The 18,067-nt window shown below is 38.1% G+C and overlaps 3 protein-coding genes across 8 annotated transcripts in view; 1 reads left to right on the top strand and 2 right to left on the bottom strand.

Moving 5' to 3' along the window:
- The window catches only part of LOC124176599 (serine/threonine-protein kinase 25), a 43,380-nt gene extending 34,717 nt beyond the window's left edge, over nt 1–8,663 (top strand). For all 6 annotated transcript variants that reach the window (XM_046558103.1, XM_046558102.1, XM_046558104.1 and 3 more), the window contains 8 exons: nt 1,282–1,447; nt 1,848–2,005; nt 2,852–3,037; nt 3,763–3,908; nt 4,008–4,290; nt 4,527–4,880; nt 5,480–5,712; nt 5,837–8,663. In XM_046558103.1, coding sequence (XP_046414059.1) covers nt 1,282–1,447; nt 1,848–2,005; nt 2,852–3,037; nt 3,763–3,908; nt 4,008–4,290; nt 4,527–4,880; nt 5,480–5,712; nt 5,837–5,846 — 1,536 coding nt within the window. In that variant the 3' untranslated portion in view covers nt 5,847–8,663. The remainder of the gene's footprint in view (nt 1–1,281; nt 1,448–1,847; nt 2,006–2,851; nt 3,038–3,762; nt 3,909–4,007; nt 4,291–4,526; nt 4,881–5,479; nt 5,713–5,836) is intronic.
- Nucleotides 8,664–9,417: 754 nt separating this feature from the next.
- Nucleotides 9,418–15,130, bottom strand: LOC124176598 (ribosome biogenesis protein BMS1 homolog). The gene has a single exon (XM_046558098.1). The coding sequence runs from the start codon at nt 14,774–14,776 to the stop codon at nt 11,192–11,194; it is 3,585 nt and encodes a 1,194-aa protein (XP_046414054.1). The 5' UTR covers nt 14,777–15,130; the 3' UTR covers nt 9,418–11,191.
- A 319-nt stretch (nt 15,131–15,449) lies between these two features.
- On the bottom strand, nt 15,450–18,061 carry LOC124175700 (adenylate kinase). The gene is made up of 4 exons (XM_046556117.1): nt 17,814–18,061; nt 17,417–17,653; nt 16,747–16,914; nt 15,450–16,497 (listed from the first exon to the last, which is right to left on the bottom strand). Exons 1-4 carry the CDS (start codon nt 17,916–17,918, stop codon nt 16,252–16,254), a joined length of 756 nt encoding a protein of 251 aa, XP_046412073.1. The 5' UTR covers nt 17,919–18,061; the 3' UTR covers nt 15,450–16,251.
- Nucleotides 18,062–18,067: the final 6 nt, after the last annotated feature.

Raw genomic sequence — 18,067 nt, 5'->3', positions numbered from 1 at the left:
GAAAAGTTTCCCCCAACTCCTCCCAAGTGACGGCGCAGTCACTTTTGCAAAGAAACCCTCGGCGATAATCAGTCGAGACATCCATCCCGTTCATCGCAATTTCCTAAAACGTTTGCATTGCTGCCAGGATCACTAATGACCGTGAAACCTCTGTCAGACGAGGAATTAAACCGCCATTGATCTCGACGCGAGAATATATACAAAAACTTTTAAAAAGGATTATAATCTGAAGTACATTATGCGTGCAAGTATCATGGGGAAATATATATTCCGACTTCCTTTGGAAATATTCATCCAGCGCTTAAGAACTCCATCATCGTCTATCAGTCATGACTTTCTGACTCCATACTGTGTTGAAATCCCCACTCTCCGTTCTTTTTTCTGTGCCTCATCCACATGCAAATATCTCCAGATATTCGAAGTCGGCAGCTTTTGTTGATGGTGAAAAAAGATTCGTTCAACCGTACACCAATTATTGACGAATGCTTTCCCGTTGTAGTTAATGCTTTTTTCGCAAATGTGGGAAACAAGCACCGAGTCTCAGTTTTTGCTCGGTTTTATTATCTCTTATTATCCGAGTAGAATTGACTTCAAACACGGTGCTTAGAAATTTGCGAAAATTACAGATGATGTTTATATAATACAAAACTCGATATAAAGCTTTCGACAAAATCGAATTCAAAGATGAACTGTTACGTGTAGTATTTTTAATTTCGAAAAAAATTTATTGAGAAGGTCAGAGATGAACAAAAAAATTGTCTAAACTGTGGAGCAGGGAAAATTCGTTTGTACTACTTGGAAATGATCGATAAAAATGTAAGCAATGGTGTCAATGGAGTACTCCACCGAGGCATAAAGAGCTCCTGATAATCAAAATTATCTTCAAAGCCAGCAACGTTGTGAGTTTCTAGTGACCATTGAACTGGCTAGCTGAACGACCAACTCGATTCTCCTCTAAATGTGGAGTGGTAATGCAAATGACCAAGCCCTTTCGGAGATACTGTAATAGCATTTGACCGACGGTCAGAAAGCGTACAAGTATAACCGTGACCCAATAAATGGTACGGCCTAAGTAATTGGCCCGGCCATCTCGCGTTTCACTTGGTCACCTGTTATGGGTTTTCGGCTGTTTACATCTACACGTCGATTATACGAGTATAGGTCATCTGACGCACCCTTCCAGGCTGAAGAGGTGTTTTTATCACCTTTTGCTGCTTTTCTTTTACCCTCATTGATCCAAACATTACGCTTATTCTTATTTAATCAATTTTATTCTTCCAGGGCACGAAGCTATGGATCATCATGGAGTATCTGGGCGGGGGGTCAGCCCTGGACTTGATGAAGGCGGGCAGCTTCGAGGAAATGCATATCGCTGTTATACTCCGCGAAGTCCTAAGAGGTCTCGACTACCTTCACAGCGAACGAAAGCTTCATCGCGATATCAAAGGTTTGCTATAGCCAATCATCTATCCACAGTTCTTTTTTATTCTAATGGTAAATTGCAAAGCATCGGTACCAATGAAAATTCATATGAAAGGCAACGTATTTCACCCAGAATATCATATTTGACACATATTCGTTGATTAAAACAGGGCTCTTGATACCCCGGTACTAAAATAATTTACTACCAGTGTCGTTAACGGCATCAGTCTACACACGAAACGAATGTTCTCATGGATTATGGGAATCGAGGAGATTGCTTGGCCAGCCGCTCTTCTCGTTTATGTGTGAATGATTTTTTGACGGCATAAAAATAAAGAAAAATTTACCTCGCGGGCAAGGACGCATAACCGTGTAAAACATTAGGGGATACTTCCCCTTTGAAATACATAGCCGATTATTTCCAGCCGCCAACGTTCTGCTCAGCGAAATGGGAGACGTCAAATTGGCAGACTTTGGGGTTGCTGGACAACTGACAAACACTACCAGCAAGAGAAATACCTTCGTTGGTACGCCTTTTTGGATGGCCCCCGAGGTCATCAAGCAATCCGCCTATGATTCTAAGGTGATTCATACTTCTACCCTTCACTAACGAGCCATTTAACTTTAAATAATTCGTCTCTGCATCGTGCAAGACATACGGAATCAATGTACGTGAAAATATCAACAATGCCTTTCTCGCATCTTCAGGAGTAACATAGGTTATATCAGTTACCCATAAATGCTGCAATTAGACTGAAATAATAATCTCAAAATCTCAATAAATACTTAGATTTTTGCTTGAAATTACTAGCAATGACCATCAGATGGCGTTACTTCGCCTATGAAATCAACTAGCAACATATTTGCCAAAAAATTTACAATTCATCACACCCCCAGAAATTTTTATCATGTCGGTATTTCATTAAAAGAAAACAAAAGTATGGGAAATGTATTTGATTTTGTAAATTCAAAATAAACATACTTTTCAATTTGAATCCGGGCTTCTTCAATCTTCGCTATCGACTCCGTCAATAGTAATTACAAACAATACTAGTAGAAATTTCGCGTTTTCCGAACTTATCGGTTAGGAAAAAGCCACTGTGTCGATTGTATAGATCATAAGGAGGATGCCTCTCGTTTTTGGAAGGTCGCCAGTTTTCTCTGGTCGGCGTTATCGCAAGGCAATTCAAGGAACGGTCTTAAAGACATGAGTAAAATCTGATGATCAAGTTATGCAATGGCAAGAGGAGAAGCCTTCGTTAGCAGTTTCTGCATGCACAAACACACCAACTATCGAGTGCTTGGAAATGCCTGTACAGTTACACAACTAGTTATCACCCATTCTGCCGAACCAATCGTTGGGCTTGGCCCTGAAATTGGTCTGTGTAAATCGGCGGACACCAAGAATACAACTTTCGTTCTTTCGCAGGCTGACATCTGGTCGCTGGGGATAACCGCCATAGAATTGGCCAAAGGTGAGCCGCCAAACAGCGAGCTGCATCCTATGAGGGTACTTTTCCTCATACCCAAGAACAACCCGCCGCAACTGACCGGGAACTACACGAAACAGTTCAAAGAATTTGTCGAGGCGTGCCTTAACAAGGATCCCGAAAATGTAAGTAGTGATATCAATCTTCTCCCGTATATAAAGCGGGTCATTCCAGCTTTGTCGAATCTCGAATTTCTCTTGATTCGATAATCGGAGAAATCTCCTTTTCGGTGATGATAGTATAATAAAAAAAAAATTACTAAACTTCCGCGATGGTTACAGTTAGAAACGATTTCTTTGCTTCTGTGATTTCGGCTTGTTTATACTGAGGACACTGTTCGGTTCAATCAAAAGTGGCCACTGATGCATTTTTCGTGTTCTATACTTAAATTAATCGCCATTTTACGGTATCGTTACCGCTTTACATGCCGAAACTGATTATCATCTTATAGATAATATTTGATATCTATGAATTCAATATGATATTCAGAATATTTTTCCCTGCCCACGCAATTATTAACTTTACTCCAATGCTTAAGCGAGACATTGTTCAGTAACTATTTTCTCCCGACCCATTTGTTTCATTAGAATAATTTAACTTGATGTGACTAAAAGTAAAATAATAATAGTAGTGCAGGATAATATTTTGCAATCAGGATTTGCGGATTCATATACTTAACATTGGGTTGAAAGATTGCTTATCTGTATTATTGCGCAGTGTTGTGATATATTTTTTTTTTACATAATATACCGTAATTCTTTGAAAGTGTTTTTTGATTTTCTTATTAGCGTTAGTACTTGAGGTAAAATCGTTCAATATGAAGCGTTCTATCATATATTCCGTTAAACAGAGACCGACGGCAAAGGAGCTGCTCAAGTTTCAATTCATCAAAAAGGCAAAGAAGAATTCCTACTTGATCGATTTGATCGATAGGTATAAGAAGTGGAAGTCGCAACGGAGCGAAGAATCCGAGACCGAAAGCGAGAACTCTGATTCGTAAGTTTACATGCCTTATACATTTATTGTTTAGCAACATAACGACCGAACTTGAATAAAGAAGAAAATGACGGTGAACATGTTTGATTTTGCATAAAGTGAGGAGTCGAAACAAGACAGCGACATGGACGAGCCTTGGATAATGACTGTGAAAGGGCCGCATGGCGTGAAGGGATCTGTCGTGCCCAAACTGCCGCCAGACGATTCGTTGACTTCTTTGACGCTGACACACACCTCCAATCACAGGTCGTCCAACCATAACCAATCGCCAAAACCTCACGCAAACGGCGCATCCAGATCCCCGCCGAAGGATTCAAATTTAAATCACTACAAAAGCGACTCGAGGGATTCGTCCCGCGAATCACAGCCTAAACCCATTCTGGTAAATCTCGAAGAATTTTCATATCGCACGCGATATTGCAGAGACTTATTGATAATTTTGCATGGTTCAAAATCTTTTATGCGCGTTGGTCAATATTTCAGCAATGTGACTTTATAAATATTGCAGACATATTGCGTAATACTCCTACAACACAGAAACATCGCGGCAATATTGCACGCTGTGTGGAAAATAATGTCATATGCTAATTGCTGATTAATTTTATATAAATTTTGCAGTCCCGTCCACATGAGGCAGCGCCTCCACCTCCGGTGGACAACCGGAAAGATACGAGTCGAGACTCGATAAAAGACGGCCGAGAATCGAGGGAATCGAGCAGAGAATCGACTCTGAGGGATTCAAGGGATATCAGAGAGTCTCGTGATTCTAGAGAACGAGACAGAGAAAGCAGGGAAAGGGAACGAGACAGGGAAATCGCTCGTGATAAGCGAAGTAGTAAACCAGAAGTTCCGATCGTATCATTAGTCGATCATAGAGGTGGAGATGAGAAACAAAGACCGAAATCAACCCAGGAACTAAAACACCCTCGAAGCGCTACTCTTTTTGGCGTCATACTGCCTCTTCTTTCTGAGGTAAATTGCTTGCTAGAAGTATGGAGGGTAGAGATAAGGAGGATGGACCCCTGCTAAATTCATGGGAACCACTGCGACCGAAATATTAACGCTCGGCAGTTGTAACTTCAGCTACTAGCGGTGCTGATGCTGAAATCTGTAACTTTTTTCAAGTAAGAGTGGGATACGGAGATCTTGCGATGGCTGTAACGTATATTTGCTCCGGCAAATTCGTCCGATGCGCTACCTATCGGAGTTCTAGGTAGTTACTATATTTCGGAATTTTGGCATCGCGCGCGACGGCTGAGTCCGTTCTCCTTCTCTCTACCCTCCGTACCTATAAGATACCAAGCTTTTTGAAACATACGAGACGCTACCCGGTGACATAAAATACGAACGCTGCCGCCTGTCATTATCATTATATATAATTTTAAAATCGATTTTGTATCACATGTTTTGCTCGAGATCGACTTAACGTCATAAAATCAAAGTCAGACAGCTTTCATGGCGTTTTCTACGCCCTGGTATTTGTTAAATTTAACGAAAACGATCAGCTGATCGTCCGCCTTAACGCCATTTTATTTTACTTACTAATTTATTATTCCGATTCGATGACTCAGCTGCAACGCAAACACCAATACATGTCGCGAGACAATAACAGTAGCGGTGGCGGCGGCAGCAGCGGTGGGAGGAACGGAGGCGCTCTGGAAGAACTGAGAGGAGCTTTTGAATTAGCAGAGCGAACATCGCCCGGGGTTAGCGAGGCTCTTGTTAGAGAGCTCCTCAAAGCACTGTTACCCGCCAATTATACCGATGCCAGGCTTTCCATGCTCATGGAAAAAGTAACTCTGAGGTAAGATAAATATTAATTCATGTTTTTATCGCTCTAGATGATCAACTTTGTAAATTGCAATAGAATCTTGGCTATTAAAGTCGTAAATTTTGTACCCACATAATTTTATGCCGTCCAATTTCAGAGATACGTAGGGATGCGAGAGAAAAAGGATTGTGATCCAGAAAAAAATTAAATCTTAACATTGTAACTAATTATTTTTAATTATTAATTGTAATAGTTATTGATTTCTACCATTATATATATATACATATATAAAAGATACGTATATATACATATATGTGTATATATATATGATCCATAAATTGTTAATAGTTTTTACCCGATACAGATGGAAAAAATATTTATGTCCCCCAGGTATTGTCATTAATTATTACGATTTATTCACTGGTAGAGATAATAATTAGTATACAGTCTAAGTTGTTCGTAATTGGCATTACAACAAAAAATAAAAATAATAATAGTATTGATTGTAACAATAATAACAATTCAAGCGTTAAAGTAGGCAAAAATATGTAATTTTGCAAAAATTCTGTACTTCAAATCAGAAAAAAAAGTTTAATAACTACAATTCAATCGCGTTGAAACTGATCCATTCGTATAATTACTACAACAGCTTTTTTAAACTAAAGGGAAGCATTTACTGCAAAAAAAATGGTCAATGAAGCTCGGAAGTATTAAAAAAAATTAAGAAAAAAATTGTTAACGCTTTCAAACTGTTTGTAAATATATTAAAAATTGTTTTTATGAAAAAGGAGATAACGGACTCAATAATATAGAATAACCTGTTAGCATGCAACCTACCTGAATATTAACTATCAAATTTTTCCCATGTTACTTCTGCATATCCGTACTATAAGCAGAGCCTGCAAAAAAAAAAAAAAAATAAGAAGTTAACAACACAAAATAACATTTCATGATTGTAAACCGTATCCATCAAATGTATTCCTGGCTTGAAGATGATTGGGTCTCTGAATCCGTGAATATTTACCCGAAGTATCGACCGTGAAACCATACTTTGGTTGCCAAATGGTTCCTAATTGAATGGTAAACCAGTTCTTCCAAGTGTCTATTTTTTAGTCAAGAAAACAAATACTGAAATTGTCTCTGAACTCTGTTGGCGCAGATTGCTTGAAATTTCTTATCAGAATTTTGTTTGTAACACAGAGAAGCCTACGCGTTTACAGTATCAAGATCTGTTTACATAAAAGAAGGTTGATATTTCTCCGTTACAACAACGTTCTAAACTGCCCACACTTGTACATTTCAAATTCAATGACATTTCCACTTTGAGATAAATATTTTGACTCTTAATTTGTCTCTAATTTGGTGATACGTCAGTTTTATGTTTTAACGCAATAATCGTTGAGGCAAGTAGTTCGGAATTAGTACAAACCAATACTTTGACCAGTTTCAATTTTCACGCCATAAAAATTATTTATATACCAATGCTCAACTGTTGATTGCCACCTGCGTTCAACCAGTATTTAGGAATTAAAAAAAAAAAGATGATTCTGTGTTATGAATTAGAAAAGAAATCATGGAGCGTATGTGCTTAAAACTGTAATATTATTATAGCGTTGAGTTACCTCAGAAAAAATCTGTTGTCACAAATAAAGTAGGCGAGTAACGCCAGATCGAAAATTTTTAAAATTTGCATTGAAGAGAAAGAAACAACATGATGTGCTCATTTGCTAGTGCTCAATTCCGAAAAAACTTTATCCTGCAGTTTGGTTATGATAGAACATGTTTTAAAACATTCTAATTAGGTACAGAGAGTTATCGGAAACCTATTCTTGCCTCATGTAATCATCCAGTCACAGTGCTAACACAATGCTGCATCCCAGAGAAACGACCGTTAAAATAATACAATTCCTGCGAGTTTGTATTGCTCGCGAATAATTTTCTAATGATAATTGAATATAATTTTGTAGTTTCAGCAGTACAGAACTCAAAATATTTTTATTGAATAACTGAAATCGATAAGAAAAGGAAGGTGTTGGTACATGACTCGGACTATAAAATTAAATATACTAGCTTAAAAGCTAGAGAAGACCCTGTAAATATGTATGTAGCTCTATAAGATAGAATTATTCTTCTAAATAAACCGCGATGAAGCTGTGGAGTAGACTTCAATAGCCCCACCAGGACGCCTGACAATTAATTCTAGGCGACCTCTGACCTCAATTATTATAGTTTTTGAAAATTTATTGCTTGTGAGTCGATAAATTCATACGATTGCAGTTGTGATAATTTAACACCTGTTGGAATTGTGTTTCTGATCGAATTATGAATAAATAATAACATTTGCCTTCCAAGGGCAGATTTAACAAATGAAACTGGAAAAAAAGAAAATCTACTGGTTACCGTTTTAAGAGATGGACGCCCTTATAATTGATTCAAATTTAACACTTTGTCAAGAGAACTCAATTTCAACTTAAAAATAAGTCGAAGAGGAATTGATGTACATAACTTTAAAATGAGAAAATTCCTTCGTTCCAATTTCGCAAAATATTTTTTGAGGAAAATTCTCGTTACAAAATTCATTTTCTCATTTCTTGTGCGACTTTTGTTTGCTTGAAATTATTCTCGTTCAAAGTTACGAATAGGCATTGTATATACTTTTTTGTAAGTGTATGTTTCTGGAAAATACGAGATTTGTTCGATAACGGAATGAAAAAAACAGTCAATTAACGGAGATAAGAAATTGCTCCATAGAATATTCGAATTTTTTAAACTCATGTCCAACGGGGCTGAGGAAATTTTCCACAGACATCGACGGCAATTTCGATTTATTTGTAAACTAACATGTGTTTTATAATATATAATATATTTAGTCGCAGGATTTGCTATCGACGCTGGTAATGTCAAAGTTTTCATTTATGAGCAGTAGATATTATTGAGCAGATGATGACAGAGAAAAAACGAAAAAAAAAAAAAAAAATAAGAAACATGTTGCAACACGCTGTACAAACGAAATGCTATAAAATTTTACCTTTAATGTGATTAAAATATTGAACATTAGATGCATCTAATTAATATATATGAATCCCGGAGTTATGCAGTTGTTTATTCCAAATAGTGAGATAAGAAATAATAACTATTAACTAATACGACGATGGAGAAATATGTATTTTAGATCATAACTACTAAGCAAGGGTGAAAATTAAGTTACAGGAGAGATCACACAGATGTAGCTGAACTATTATTATACCCATGTTAATTATGCATTACTCATTATTCATTATACTGTGTTTTTGTGATTAATCAATCTCTTATTGTTTCTCGTTGGGATAGGTTTTTAATTTTTATTTAAATATTATTATATTCTTATACGGTCGCCAGTTGGTAACTTTCTTAATGCTGCCATAGATGTACAGGGTGTTGGTTATGGGTTGAATAGTATGTTATAGGATTCGATGTGAATCAGTACCCCATTAAGAAGTAATTATTTCGTTGGAGTGAGTTTGTTTTTTTTTTCCCACGATTTTAATAAATAAATACCGAAACACACACACATACACACAAAAACACACATTCTAGTAGAATATGAACAAAATATTTATCATTTAATTTATTTCTCACAATAATGAAGAAATTGGAAATATTCAATAATAACAACAGATTCTCATCATTTTCATTTTGACATTGGAATGTAATATAATGCAAACTTGATACCTTGTGAAATCTATTATTCAGATTTACTTTTCTTTTCTTGTTCAAACGCCTTGTAGACACAAATGTCGCCTGTTACAATTTCATGCTGTGTATTTACGGAGCTGTCGCTTAATTGTATGCAAGTTGCCCTGTTCACATGTTCACTGTATTCATAACGAAAACGAAAAAGAACAAAAATTTCTACAATATTAATGTGGCGTGGCATTGATATGTGTATTATACCCAGATTGTAATTATCAGATTATAATTATTTTCATTGTAAGAATATCGAGAAAGAGTGTTATATATCAGGGTGAAAAGCGAGATTGATTTTTTACTCGTTTGAAACATGCAGAGAATTTTTCTTTCTTAATAAAGGCGTAGGTTTTGATTTCGTCCTGTACGTCAGTTTTATTTTCGTTGCATTTTAATCGCAAGATGATATAGTTTATTTACATTGTGTTAAAACTATTAGGAGCCAGAAATGAAATTTGTCAATTGGTATTCAGCACTTTTTCTCCCTATCCAAGCTTCTAGCTGTTACTGAAAAATTTTCATCGTTACCGATATGACTAACACTAGTATCGATGTAGAATATATTTTTTGTATTTTACCTCTACCCTGGCTGCATTGGACTGTATTATATTAATTGTATGTGGCATGCTGAGGGCGTGTACAAATGAATATTAAATAAATAGATATTGACAGTATAATTTTCACATTTTTTTGGTTCTCTAAATTATTGTTTCATGGATAATTGTACAGTATTATTATGGGAATAACAATTTATAACTAGGCTAAGTGTTGCTAATTAGAACTGTAGGTATTAATATACATCCACTTTGCTCAGCCCTCAGCTTAGCGGCGCAGTTTTCCTGCATATCAAATTTTCACCGATTTTTAAAAACACAGTAATTAACTAAGTTTGTGAAAGAAAACAGCTATTCATAGTTTTAAGTCGCTAGAATCAATGCTTCAAAAGTTACTTCCGGAATACGGAAAAATGTATTTTTGAAATCTTTGATCCTACGATGTTCCACATATCTTTTTCGAGTTCCAGAATATTTAATTGACCGAATAACGGTCTTACATATCAATTCTGAGACAAAAATCATTTCGGTTTTTTTTTTTTAAATTTTCCAAAATTCCAAGTGATTTTAGAAAACGCTATATTTATTCGCTACATCATCGTCATACAATTTATACTTGTGATGTTGATCTTCACTGAATCCTATTACATTCAACAAAGAGAATCACATTTCACAGTCAAATGAACGGCCGTTCTTACGGTTTGTGAATGATACGCATGGTAAATTTACCAGATTATTCATGTGAAAACCGTAGTCATCTGAAGAATCCGTAAAATCTAACGTCTTCTCTAGGCCTTTGAAATGAAAGAGGAAATGGATCGGGCTAGTTTTAATTACCATAGATATCACTATAAACACACACTATTGGGGAAAAAAAATGGATCAAAATAGGTCAATCTGAATTGCACTTGGACACAGTCCACACAGATTTATTGAAATACAAATTCATTATCGACGAAAGAAATAACTTAAAGATATATTGAGTGGAATTTGGAATAAGTGTTTTCAATATTTCGATTAACGGAAAATCACAACATATTGATCTGTACAGTGGATTCACCTAGATAACAGATGTTGTACACAAAAGTCAATAAGTTCACACTAGTAGGTGAACAAGATTAAAACAATTAATTTTGACTAAGGATAGAAAAAGGCAATTCAAAATAACAATCGAAAATATACATGGTTCTTGATAGAAGAAATAATATTACAGATATAATGAAACAGTAGTCTTAGTTTCTTTTATTTTTATTTTTAGCCTCCATTTTACTAAGTTTTCTGAACACTTCTTTCTTCAACTCTTTTTGTCTGCCCATTTTCCTCGCTTCTTCAATCTGCATTCGGGCTTGATGGGCCATAATCCTTCTGCTCATTGCTTCTTTCAGTTGATCCTGTTTATGGCTGTACGAAGTTCTAAGCATTTTCATTAGTTTGGCTACCTGTTCCTCCTTGGGCTCTCTAACGACAGCTGGTCGTCGATCTTCGAGTTTCGGTCTATGGTTTTTCATAACAGGTTGTAATTTTGGTTTGTCTTTGTATGGCAAACCCTTCTGCAGAGTTCGCGGTATGATCAGTGGTTTGAAAACTTTCGGATCCCTTTTGATCTGTGTATAAAGTGAATCCGAGTTAGGTTGAGCCCTTAAATTATTCTCCCTCTTGAGTTGACCAGTCGTTCTCATTCCTCGCCATTGATTCTTCTCACTCGGCGGCAGCAGCAACGATGTAACGGGACTGTAAAACTTTGGTACATCTACCTTGTACCAGGTTCGACAAAACACAATGTCACTGAGCAACACCTTGTCTTCAAAGGTTGCACGAAAGGCACCCTGTGGTTTGGAACATGCCTTCTTTATCTGTCCACGAATGCCGGACACAGTCCGCAATTTGGCGCCTTCAAACTTGGCCACTTCCAAGCTGGAATTGAACATCCCCTTGATGAATGCTGTCTTCTTGTAAACCTTGAACGGGGCACCAGTCAACTTGAGCTTTTTGACGATATATGTGGATTTGTCAAGCTCGACTATCGAGCCGGTTGCCGCGATGCGAAATCCTGCTTCCCTGGCGGCTACGTCTTGCACCGCCAGAACTCCGGTGCCCTGAGGAGTTATAGGGCCCCAAAAATGAGCCATGCAAGTCACATGCTCGGGCGTGTACTTCAGCATCCTATGCTTCAGATTGTCTTCGAGCTTCGCATAGATGGGCAAGGCCTGGAACCGCCGCCAGCCGACAGAGATGATCAGCGGGTCTTTGGTCTTCAGGATCTTCTTGTACCACCGGTGCTTTTTTATCCGAGTCTGCACAAACCCAATGTTCTCCTCGCCATGCAACAGTCCACCGACAATCAGCGGGTAGGTCGGGTCCAAATTCGTCACCAGCTCACAGGGCACCGAGTCCAACTCAACACGGACGTACATTCCAGGCCTGAAACCCTCGAGCTGGACCCTGATGTCGTCCGCAATGCCCTCAAACTCAGACTTGTTCAACTGCGCCTGCCTCTCGACTTCCGACTTTAACTCGTCGTAGTAGGACTTGTCTTCACCCTTGTCATACTCCGAGTCGAACTTCTCCTTAAGCTTCTGCTTCTTCTCAATCAGCTTTCGCCGCTCATCCGCCTCGCTGAATGTCATTTCTTCAGGAGCCTCAGCCTTGTGCTTTTCCCCGGTTTCTAGATCCTCGAAATCTCCGTACAAATCGTCGTCATCTTCCAGGTCGTCGAGCTTCAACAGCTCCTCGGCATCCTCGGATTCCTTCCATTTACCAGTCACAAAACGATTTGTTAGCAGATTGCGGTTTTCTTCCAATTCCCAATCCTTTGACAAATCTATGGAGTAAAACACGCTCTCCTCTTGATTCCGCAGTTCTCGTGCCTCCAGTTTCTGCCTCTCCTGCTTATTTACAATGCGAAAAATACCGCCAATATCTTCATTTTTTGAATCTTCATCTGAAAGCGATTCATCATCGACAGCTACGAAAGATTTGTCAAATTCGCCGTACACAATTTTCATTAAATTTTTTTGGGATCTCAGCCGGTCTGTAAATGCTTCGCTTGCCTTTTCCGTCAGATTTGACTTCCATTGTAACTCATCCTCCACATGAACATCATCGTTCGAATTTAGCTCAGAATCATTATCATCACTCTCCTCGTCAAAACTTTCATTTTCGCTGAGATCAGCCTCTGATCTGTCGTCCCGATTTTTTTTATTACTGTCCAGCATACTCAATGCCTGAGAGATTTTATCCTTTATATGACTATCGGGATTACTGCTAAGTCCGCGATATATTTGCTCACAATCAGTTATAGCCTGATCTCTGTTCTTAACGAATTTCACTGATACATTTCCATCTTCGTCTTCAATTTTTTTTCTTTTACAAATAATCCCGTCATCTGCCTCTGAACAGATTCTTTTACTCCTCTCATTACTTTCCAGTTCATCTCCATCTGAATCATAATTTTGCCTATCGAAATCCACCTCATCGTTGCTGTCTTCTTCGTTGTTAGGTAGCTCGTTCATCTCATCGTCGAATACTACTTTGCGCCTGATCCTTTGTTCTTCGATAACTGATTTACTCTTCAAATCAGTATTGAACTCTTCTTCGACATCTTCTGACCTAATCAGTGCCGTGCCACTGAAAATTTGCATTTCGCTACGACGCAACTTGGTGTCGATGGTTTCCTGCGTTTCCATCAGATTACCAACCAGACTTGGATCCTCTCCCTCCTTCTCTTGATGAGAGTGGCTCCCTCCCAATTCCACATAGACGGCATCCTTATCGTAGACGATACCGCCAACTCCCGAAAATGGAGCATAGATTAGTCTCTCCTTTTCAACGAGAGAGCGTTTCTTTATTTGAACAGGCAGCGGACAAGGATCAGGCAAGAAACTGACATCCTTGATTTTGAGGTCTCCGCAGCCAGGAATATGTACAGAAGTTTCCTTGTTCAGGGGAACACCGCGCACGTATCCATAGAGACTGATGGTTCTGTCAACTTTTGTATTTTGTCTGATGGATTCTGGAGGAGTGAGATCCTCTATCCTGTCTGCCAGAAGATACGGATGCGTGGTCCGCCAAGTCAGAGGCCTGAACTTGATCACTGATATGAAACGAGCTAGATTCTTCACTTCATTGCGGAGATACTCGTCATGCAGAAGTCCAGACAAATAGAATAACTTGGCTCCGGCGTAAACTTCAGTCCAAAATCTGTGCTTCAATGTTTTTTTGATCTTTCTCAACTGCTTGGTATTCTTTATGAGGTCCAGATGCGTCAGCACACCCATTATTCTCGGCATACCATGCACCTGGCATATGTTTAGAAACTCAAATATCTCCATTTCAAAACCAAACGATGCATCCACCAGGAGCAAAACCAAATCAGCTACTTTTGCTATGTCAATCATGCTATTGATGTCGTTGTTGCATTCAATGAATGTTATGCGACGTTTTTTACCAGAAACAACAGTTACTGGCCCAAGAATATTCGACAGTGGCTGCCTAGCAAAGCTCTTTATTAGACATTGCATTAGCATTGATTTGCCCACTTTTGGAGGACCAACTAGAGCCACTAAGACTGGTGGTGGTTCCAGAGGCGTTCTATCCACCAACGGTATATGCTGTTTTTTTGTTTCAAGGTCTTGTTTACGTCTAAAACCACGCTCAGCTCTTATGGCCGAATTGAATGTGAAAGCTTTTGGATTCTTTTGCTTGTCTGTCAACTCTTGGACATGTTCATTTTTGTTTTTCTTCTTCTCTGCCTTTCGCCCCGCGTTGCGATCACGATGCGACTTATGCTTAACCCCTCCTTCGTCAATTCCAGACATCTTTACTTACGGTTTAGTCATTAACAATTAACCGGAATCTTATTTATGATTTCATAAGATTTGAGGCATAACATAACCATAAAATTTATATGACCGGTTAAAACGTACTAAACATAATATATTTTACGTTAATTTCTTGACGGTTTGTGAAGGTTGTAGAATTATTTGTGGCAATTTACCAACTGTTGATGATTGAACGTGTTATTCAACATTATTTTTCCAAGTTTAAAATACTTTACACGTAACCTCACAACTCAACGCGGTGCCACACGATGCCGTTCAGTGCTGTTCAGTGATATAATGTGTGTGAAGCACATGTTGGGCACGTTGATGAGCGCAAATAATCAGTGCTGCCATGTGGCAAAACTACAGACCCTACTTTAGCTACACGGATCTGAACGGCTAGGAGTTGTTTGTTTACACCTTAGACCATATACCATGGAGAAAGCATGGTGTACCCTTTCGTGTAAGTGGAAAACGGCACAGAGAGGGGAATAGTAAGACGAGTACTTTTCTCTGCCTCGCACACTCGTGATTGGTTGCCGTAGAAAGAGAGGATTACTCGTCTAACTATGGGTATGATCCGATATAAACTCTGCTGCGAGCACTGCTCAGTGCTCTTACTGGGGAGAAATTCGTTCCGTTATAGCAGAGATGAGTAGGCTGCGCAACGTATATTTAAGGCAAAGAATTTATTTGTAATACATTGATCAAATACAATTGATGAAATTTAGGATATACATAAACAAACAGTACAATTTATGCAAATTCAACAAATTCCGTGATTATTGTTTGTGATTAACGATACGACCGATACGTTTAGTAACGGTGATTATGTGCGTAATTTGTTCCAGTAATGATTAGATATCATGAGTGCCTTTAAACGTTCTCCGGGACATTTTCAGAAAAGAATATCTATATTTTTCGTTTTCAAACGTCACGTAGTTACCTTTACATGTATAAAATTATACTAAACAGATTCTACAATTATTATAATTTGAGTTACCTTTCGACTGCAGTTGAGAAAGCGTTAAATATTTTTGTAATTTTTCGGAAATCTGATGCTCGGGCATGGTTATTGTTGGGCGAAGTATCGCGCCACGAATATATCTTCAAAATACAAACGAACGAAGGACAGTTTTGATTAAAAACGTCAACCAATAAAGGAAAGCAACCTTATTTAGGAAACGTTTGCCACAAACTTCATTCTGTATGTTTCACACGATATGTATATTACATTTACTTAAGTTATGGCGAACAGGTTGTATAAGTAATTTCGTCACTAAATCGGTGTCCGATAATTACAACTTATTCCTACCAAAGCCAAATCGATCTTTCATATCTGAAATTGATTGATAAAGATAATGTTCTTAACAATGATTAGTGACGCAATTCACGATAGTGTTCGAGCATCACATGATTCGATGATATATTGCTTGCATTTATGCATAACGTAACAACAGCAAACGGGATGCCTAGAAGAAGTTACTGAAGAATCCTTTGCTTTTTTTCGCTTTTTCAACCGCCGTCGCTTGACGGAAAATCGAATCTATATCTTTGAATACGTCTGCGCTGGACTTGGCTGCATTTACATGGTAATGAATACCACGTAATGCGTAATAATCGACCAATGGTGCAGTCTGGGTGTGATAAGTGGCCAATCTCTTCTTTAAAGTGTCTGCATTGTCATCCGATCTTCTAATCAAAGCTTCTCCAGTAATCTGATGACAACATCAATAGGGTAATCAATAAAAAGAGCAGTTACCAGTTCAGATATTGATCAAGTTACCATAATCCCAAGTTTTCGCATTACTCTTAAGTGGAACAATAAAACAAAATTTCATTTCAACATTTTACCAATAGCAAGCAAGCGTTTTCAAATTCTGGTCATTTTCTATTGCAATTCCTCCATTTAATGGATTATTGGAATAATCCGTCTTGTATTAAGCTGAAATGCGAATTATCCTTACATCATCCTTCATCGGAGCCTTTGGTGGCGAAAATTCTTCATGATAAGATCGCCCACTGGATGGATGGATTAGACGACCAGTTATTCTGCGCACAAGCAAGTTATCATCTATTCCAAATTCGATGACTGCGTCGAGCTTCGTTTTTCGTTTTTCCAGGATATTGTCCAGCTAATAAAATTAATGTAATTGTGAAAATGGCTGATTGTACAGAGCCTTGGTTTCCTGGTGGTCAAAATGTTACTGATTATTTTTCAACAGGATTCTGATAAATTCTAGAATTTCTAGCATATTGCAAAAAATGTTTTGTAAGCTCGGTTTAGTTCTTACTATATTCTTACATCACTTTCATGTAATTTGAACACAATTTGCACAGCTTTGTACAAGTTTTTTGGAACCACAAACTTTGTATAAAACTTATATTCAACCTGTGAGAATAAATCTAGAAAACATTCTGCCGAATTTCATATCAAATATCTGCAAATAATCCGCATTGCGCAAAAGTAGTCGGACTGAAATCACAGCTCATTAGAGTTCATAAGACATTTTTCACAATATTTAAACTAGTTATTGAGCCTTAATCAGATGTATTTATACATAGAAGAGATTTACTCAAAGTAAATAAAAGATTTAAATATCTTGTTCAGAGCAAACAAGCATGTTTATAAATTACTTTTTCTGCCTGTTGTACACTGCGTGGAAATCCATCTAGCAAGAAGCCTCGCTGACACTCAGGTTTGTTTAGATTGCTGTCAATCATGTTGACTACAAGATCATCACTGGCAAGTTTTCCTTGTTCCATAACTGCCTTGAGCTGAGCTCCCAACGGAGAGCCAGAAGCAATTTCAGCTCTCAACATATCACCAGTCGAAAGATGGCACACACAGTACCTTTCCTTCAAGGCCACCGCCTGTGACACCGAAAAGAAAATTGCATTGTGTTGCACCAGGACAATGTGGAATGGTACTTGTATGTATGGTCTTCAAGAAATCATCACGTAATTTTGAACATGAATGAGAATAGACGAATAAAAGCGGCGACCTGCATAGTGCATATGGCCTATTGCATACCTGAGTCCCTTTACCGCTTCCCGGTGGCCCGAGAAGGACAGCATTTACACCTTTAGTTGGAACGGCGATGTCTTCATTCAGTGCAGCTGCTCTTGCAGGTGGCATGATTAACGGGAATCGTTATTAAATGATGAATAGCGAGTAAAAGAAGCTCAAAAGAGACTGATAACTTTCCCGGAGCGAGTGCAGGGGCGACTGGATTACAAGGTCATAACACTCGCGCCATTGGAATGTGCACGTCCAATCAAGGAATC

The sequence above is a fragment of the Neodiprion fabricii genome, chromosome 2 (genome assembly GCF_021155785.1).
Source record: "Neodiprion fabricii isolate iyNeoFabr1 chromosome 2, iyNeoFabr1.1, whole genome shotgun sequence".
Classification (NCBI taxonomy): Eukaryota; Metazoa; Arthropoda; class Insecta; order Hymenoptera; family Diprionidae; genus Neodiprion; species Neodiprion fabricii.
Note: the sequence above shows the minus strand (reverse complement) of the source record. Positions and strands in the feature narration are given on the sequence as shown.

Excerpts from the sequence above, each read along its gene's own strand:
- LOC124176598 (XM_046558098.1), bottom strand. The coding sequence starts at position 14,776 with ATGTCTGGAATTGACGAAGGAGGGGTTAAGCATAAGTCGCATCGTGAT.
- LOC124175700 (XM_046556117.1), bottom strand. The coding sequence starts at position 17,918 with ATGCCACCTGCAAGAGCAGCTGCACTGAATGAAGACATCGCCGTTCCA. Across the intron at positions 17,654-17,813 it reads GAAGCGGTAAAGGGACTCAG|GCGGTGGCCTTGAAGGAAAG; the intron begins GTATGCAATAGG and ends TCGGTGTCACAG. Across the intron at positions 16,498-16,746 it reads AGGCTCCGATGAAGGATGAT|ATTACTGGAGAAGCTTTGAT; the intron begins GTAAGGATAATT and ends TGTTGTCATCAG.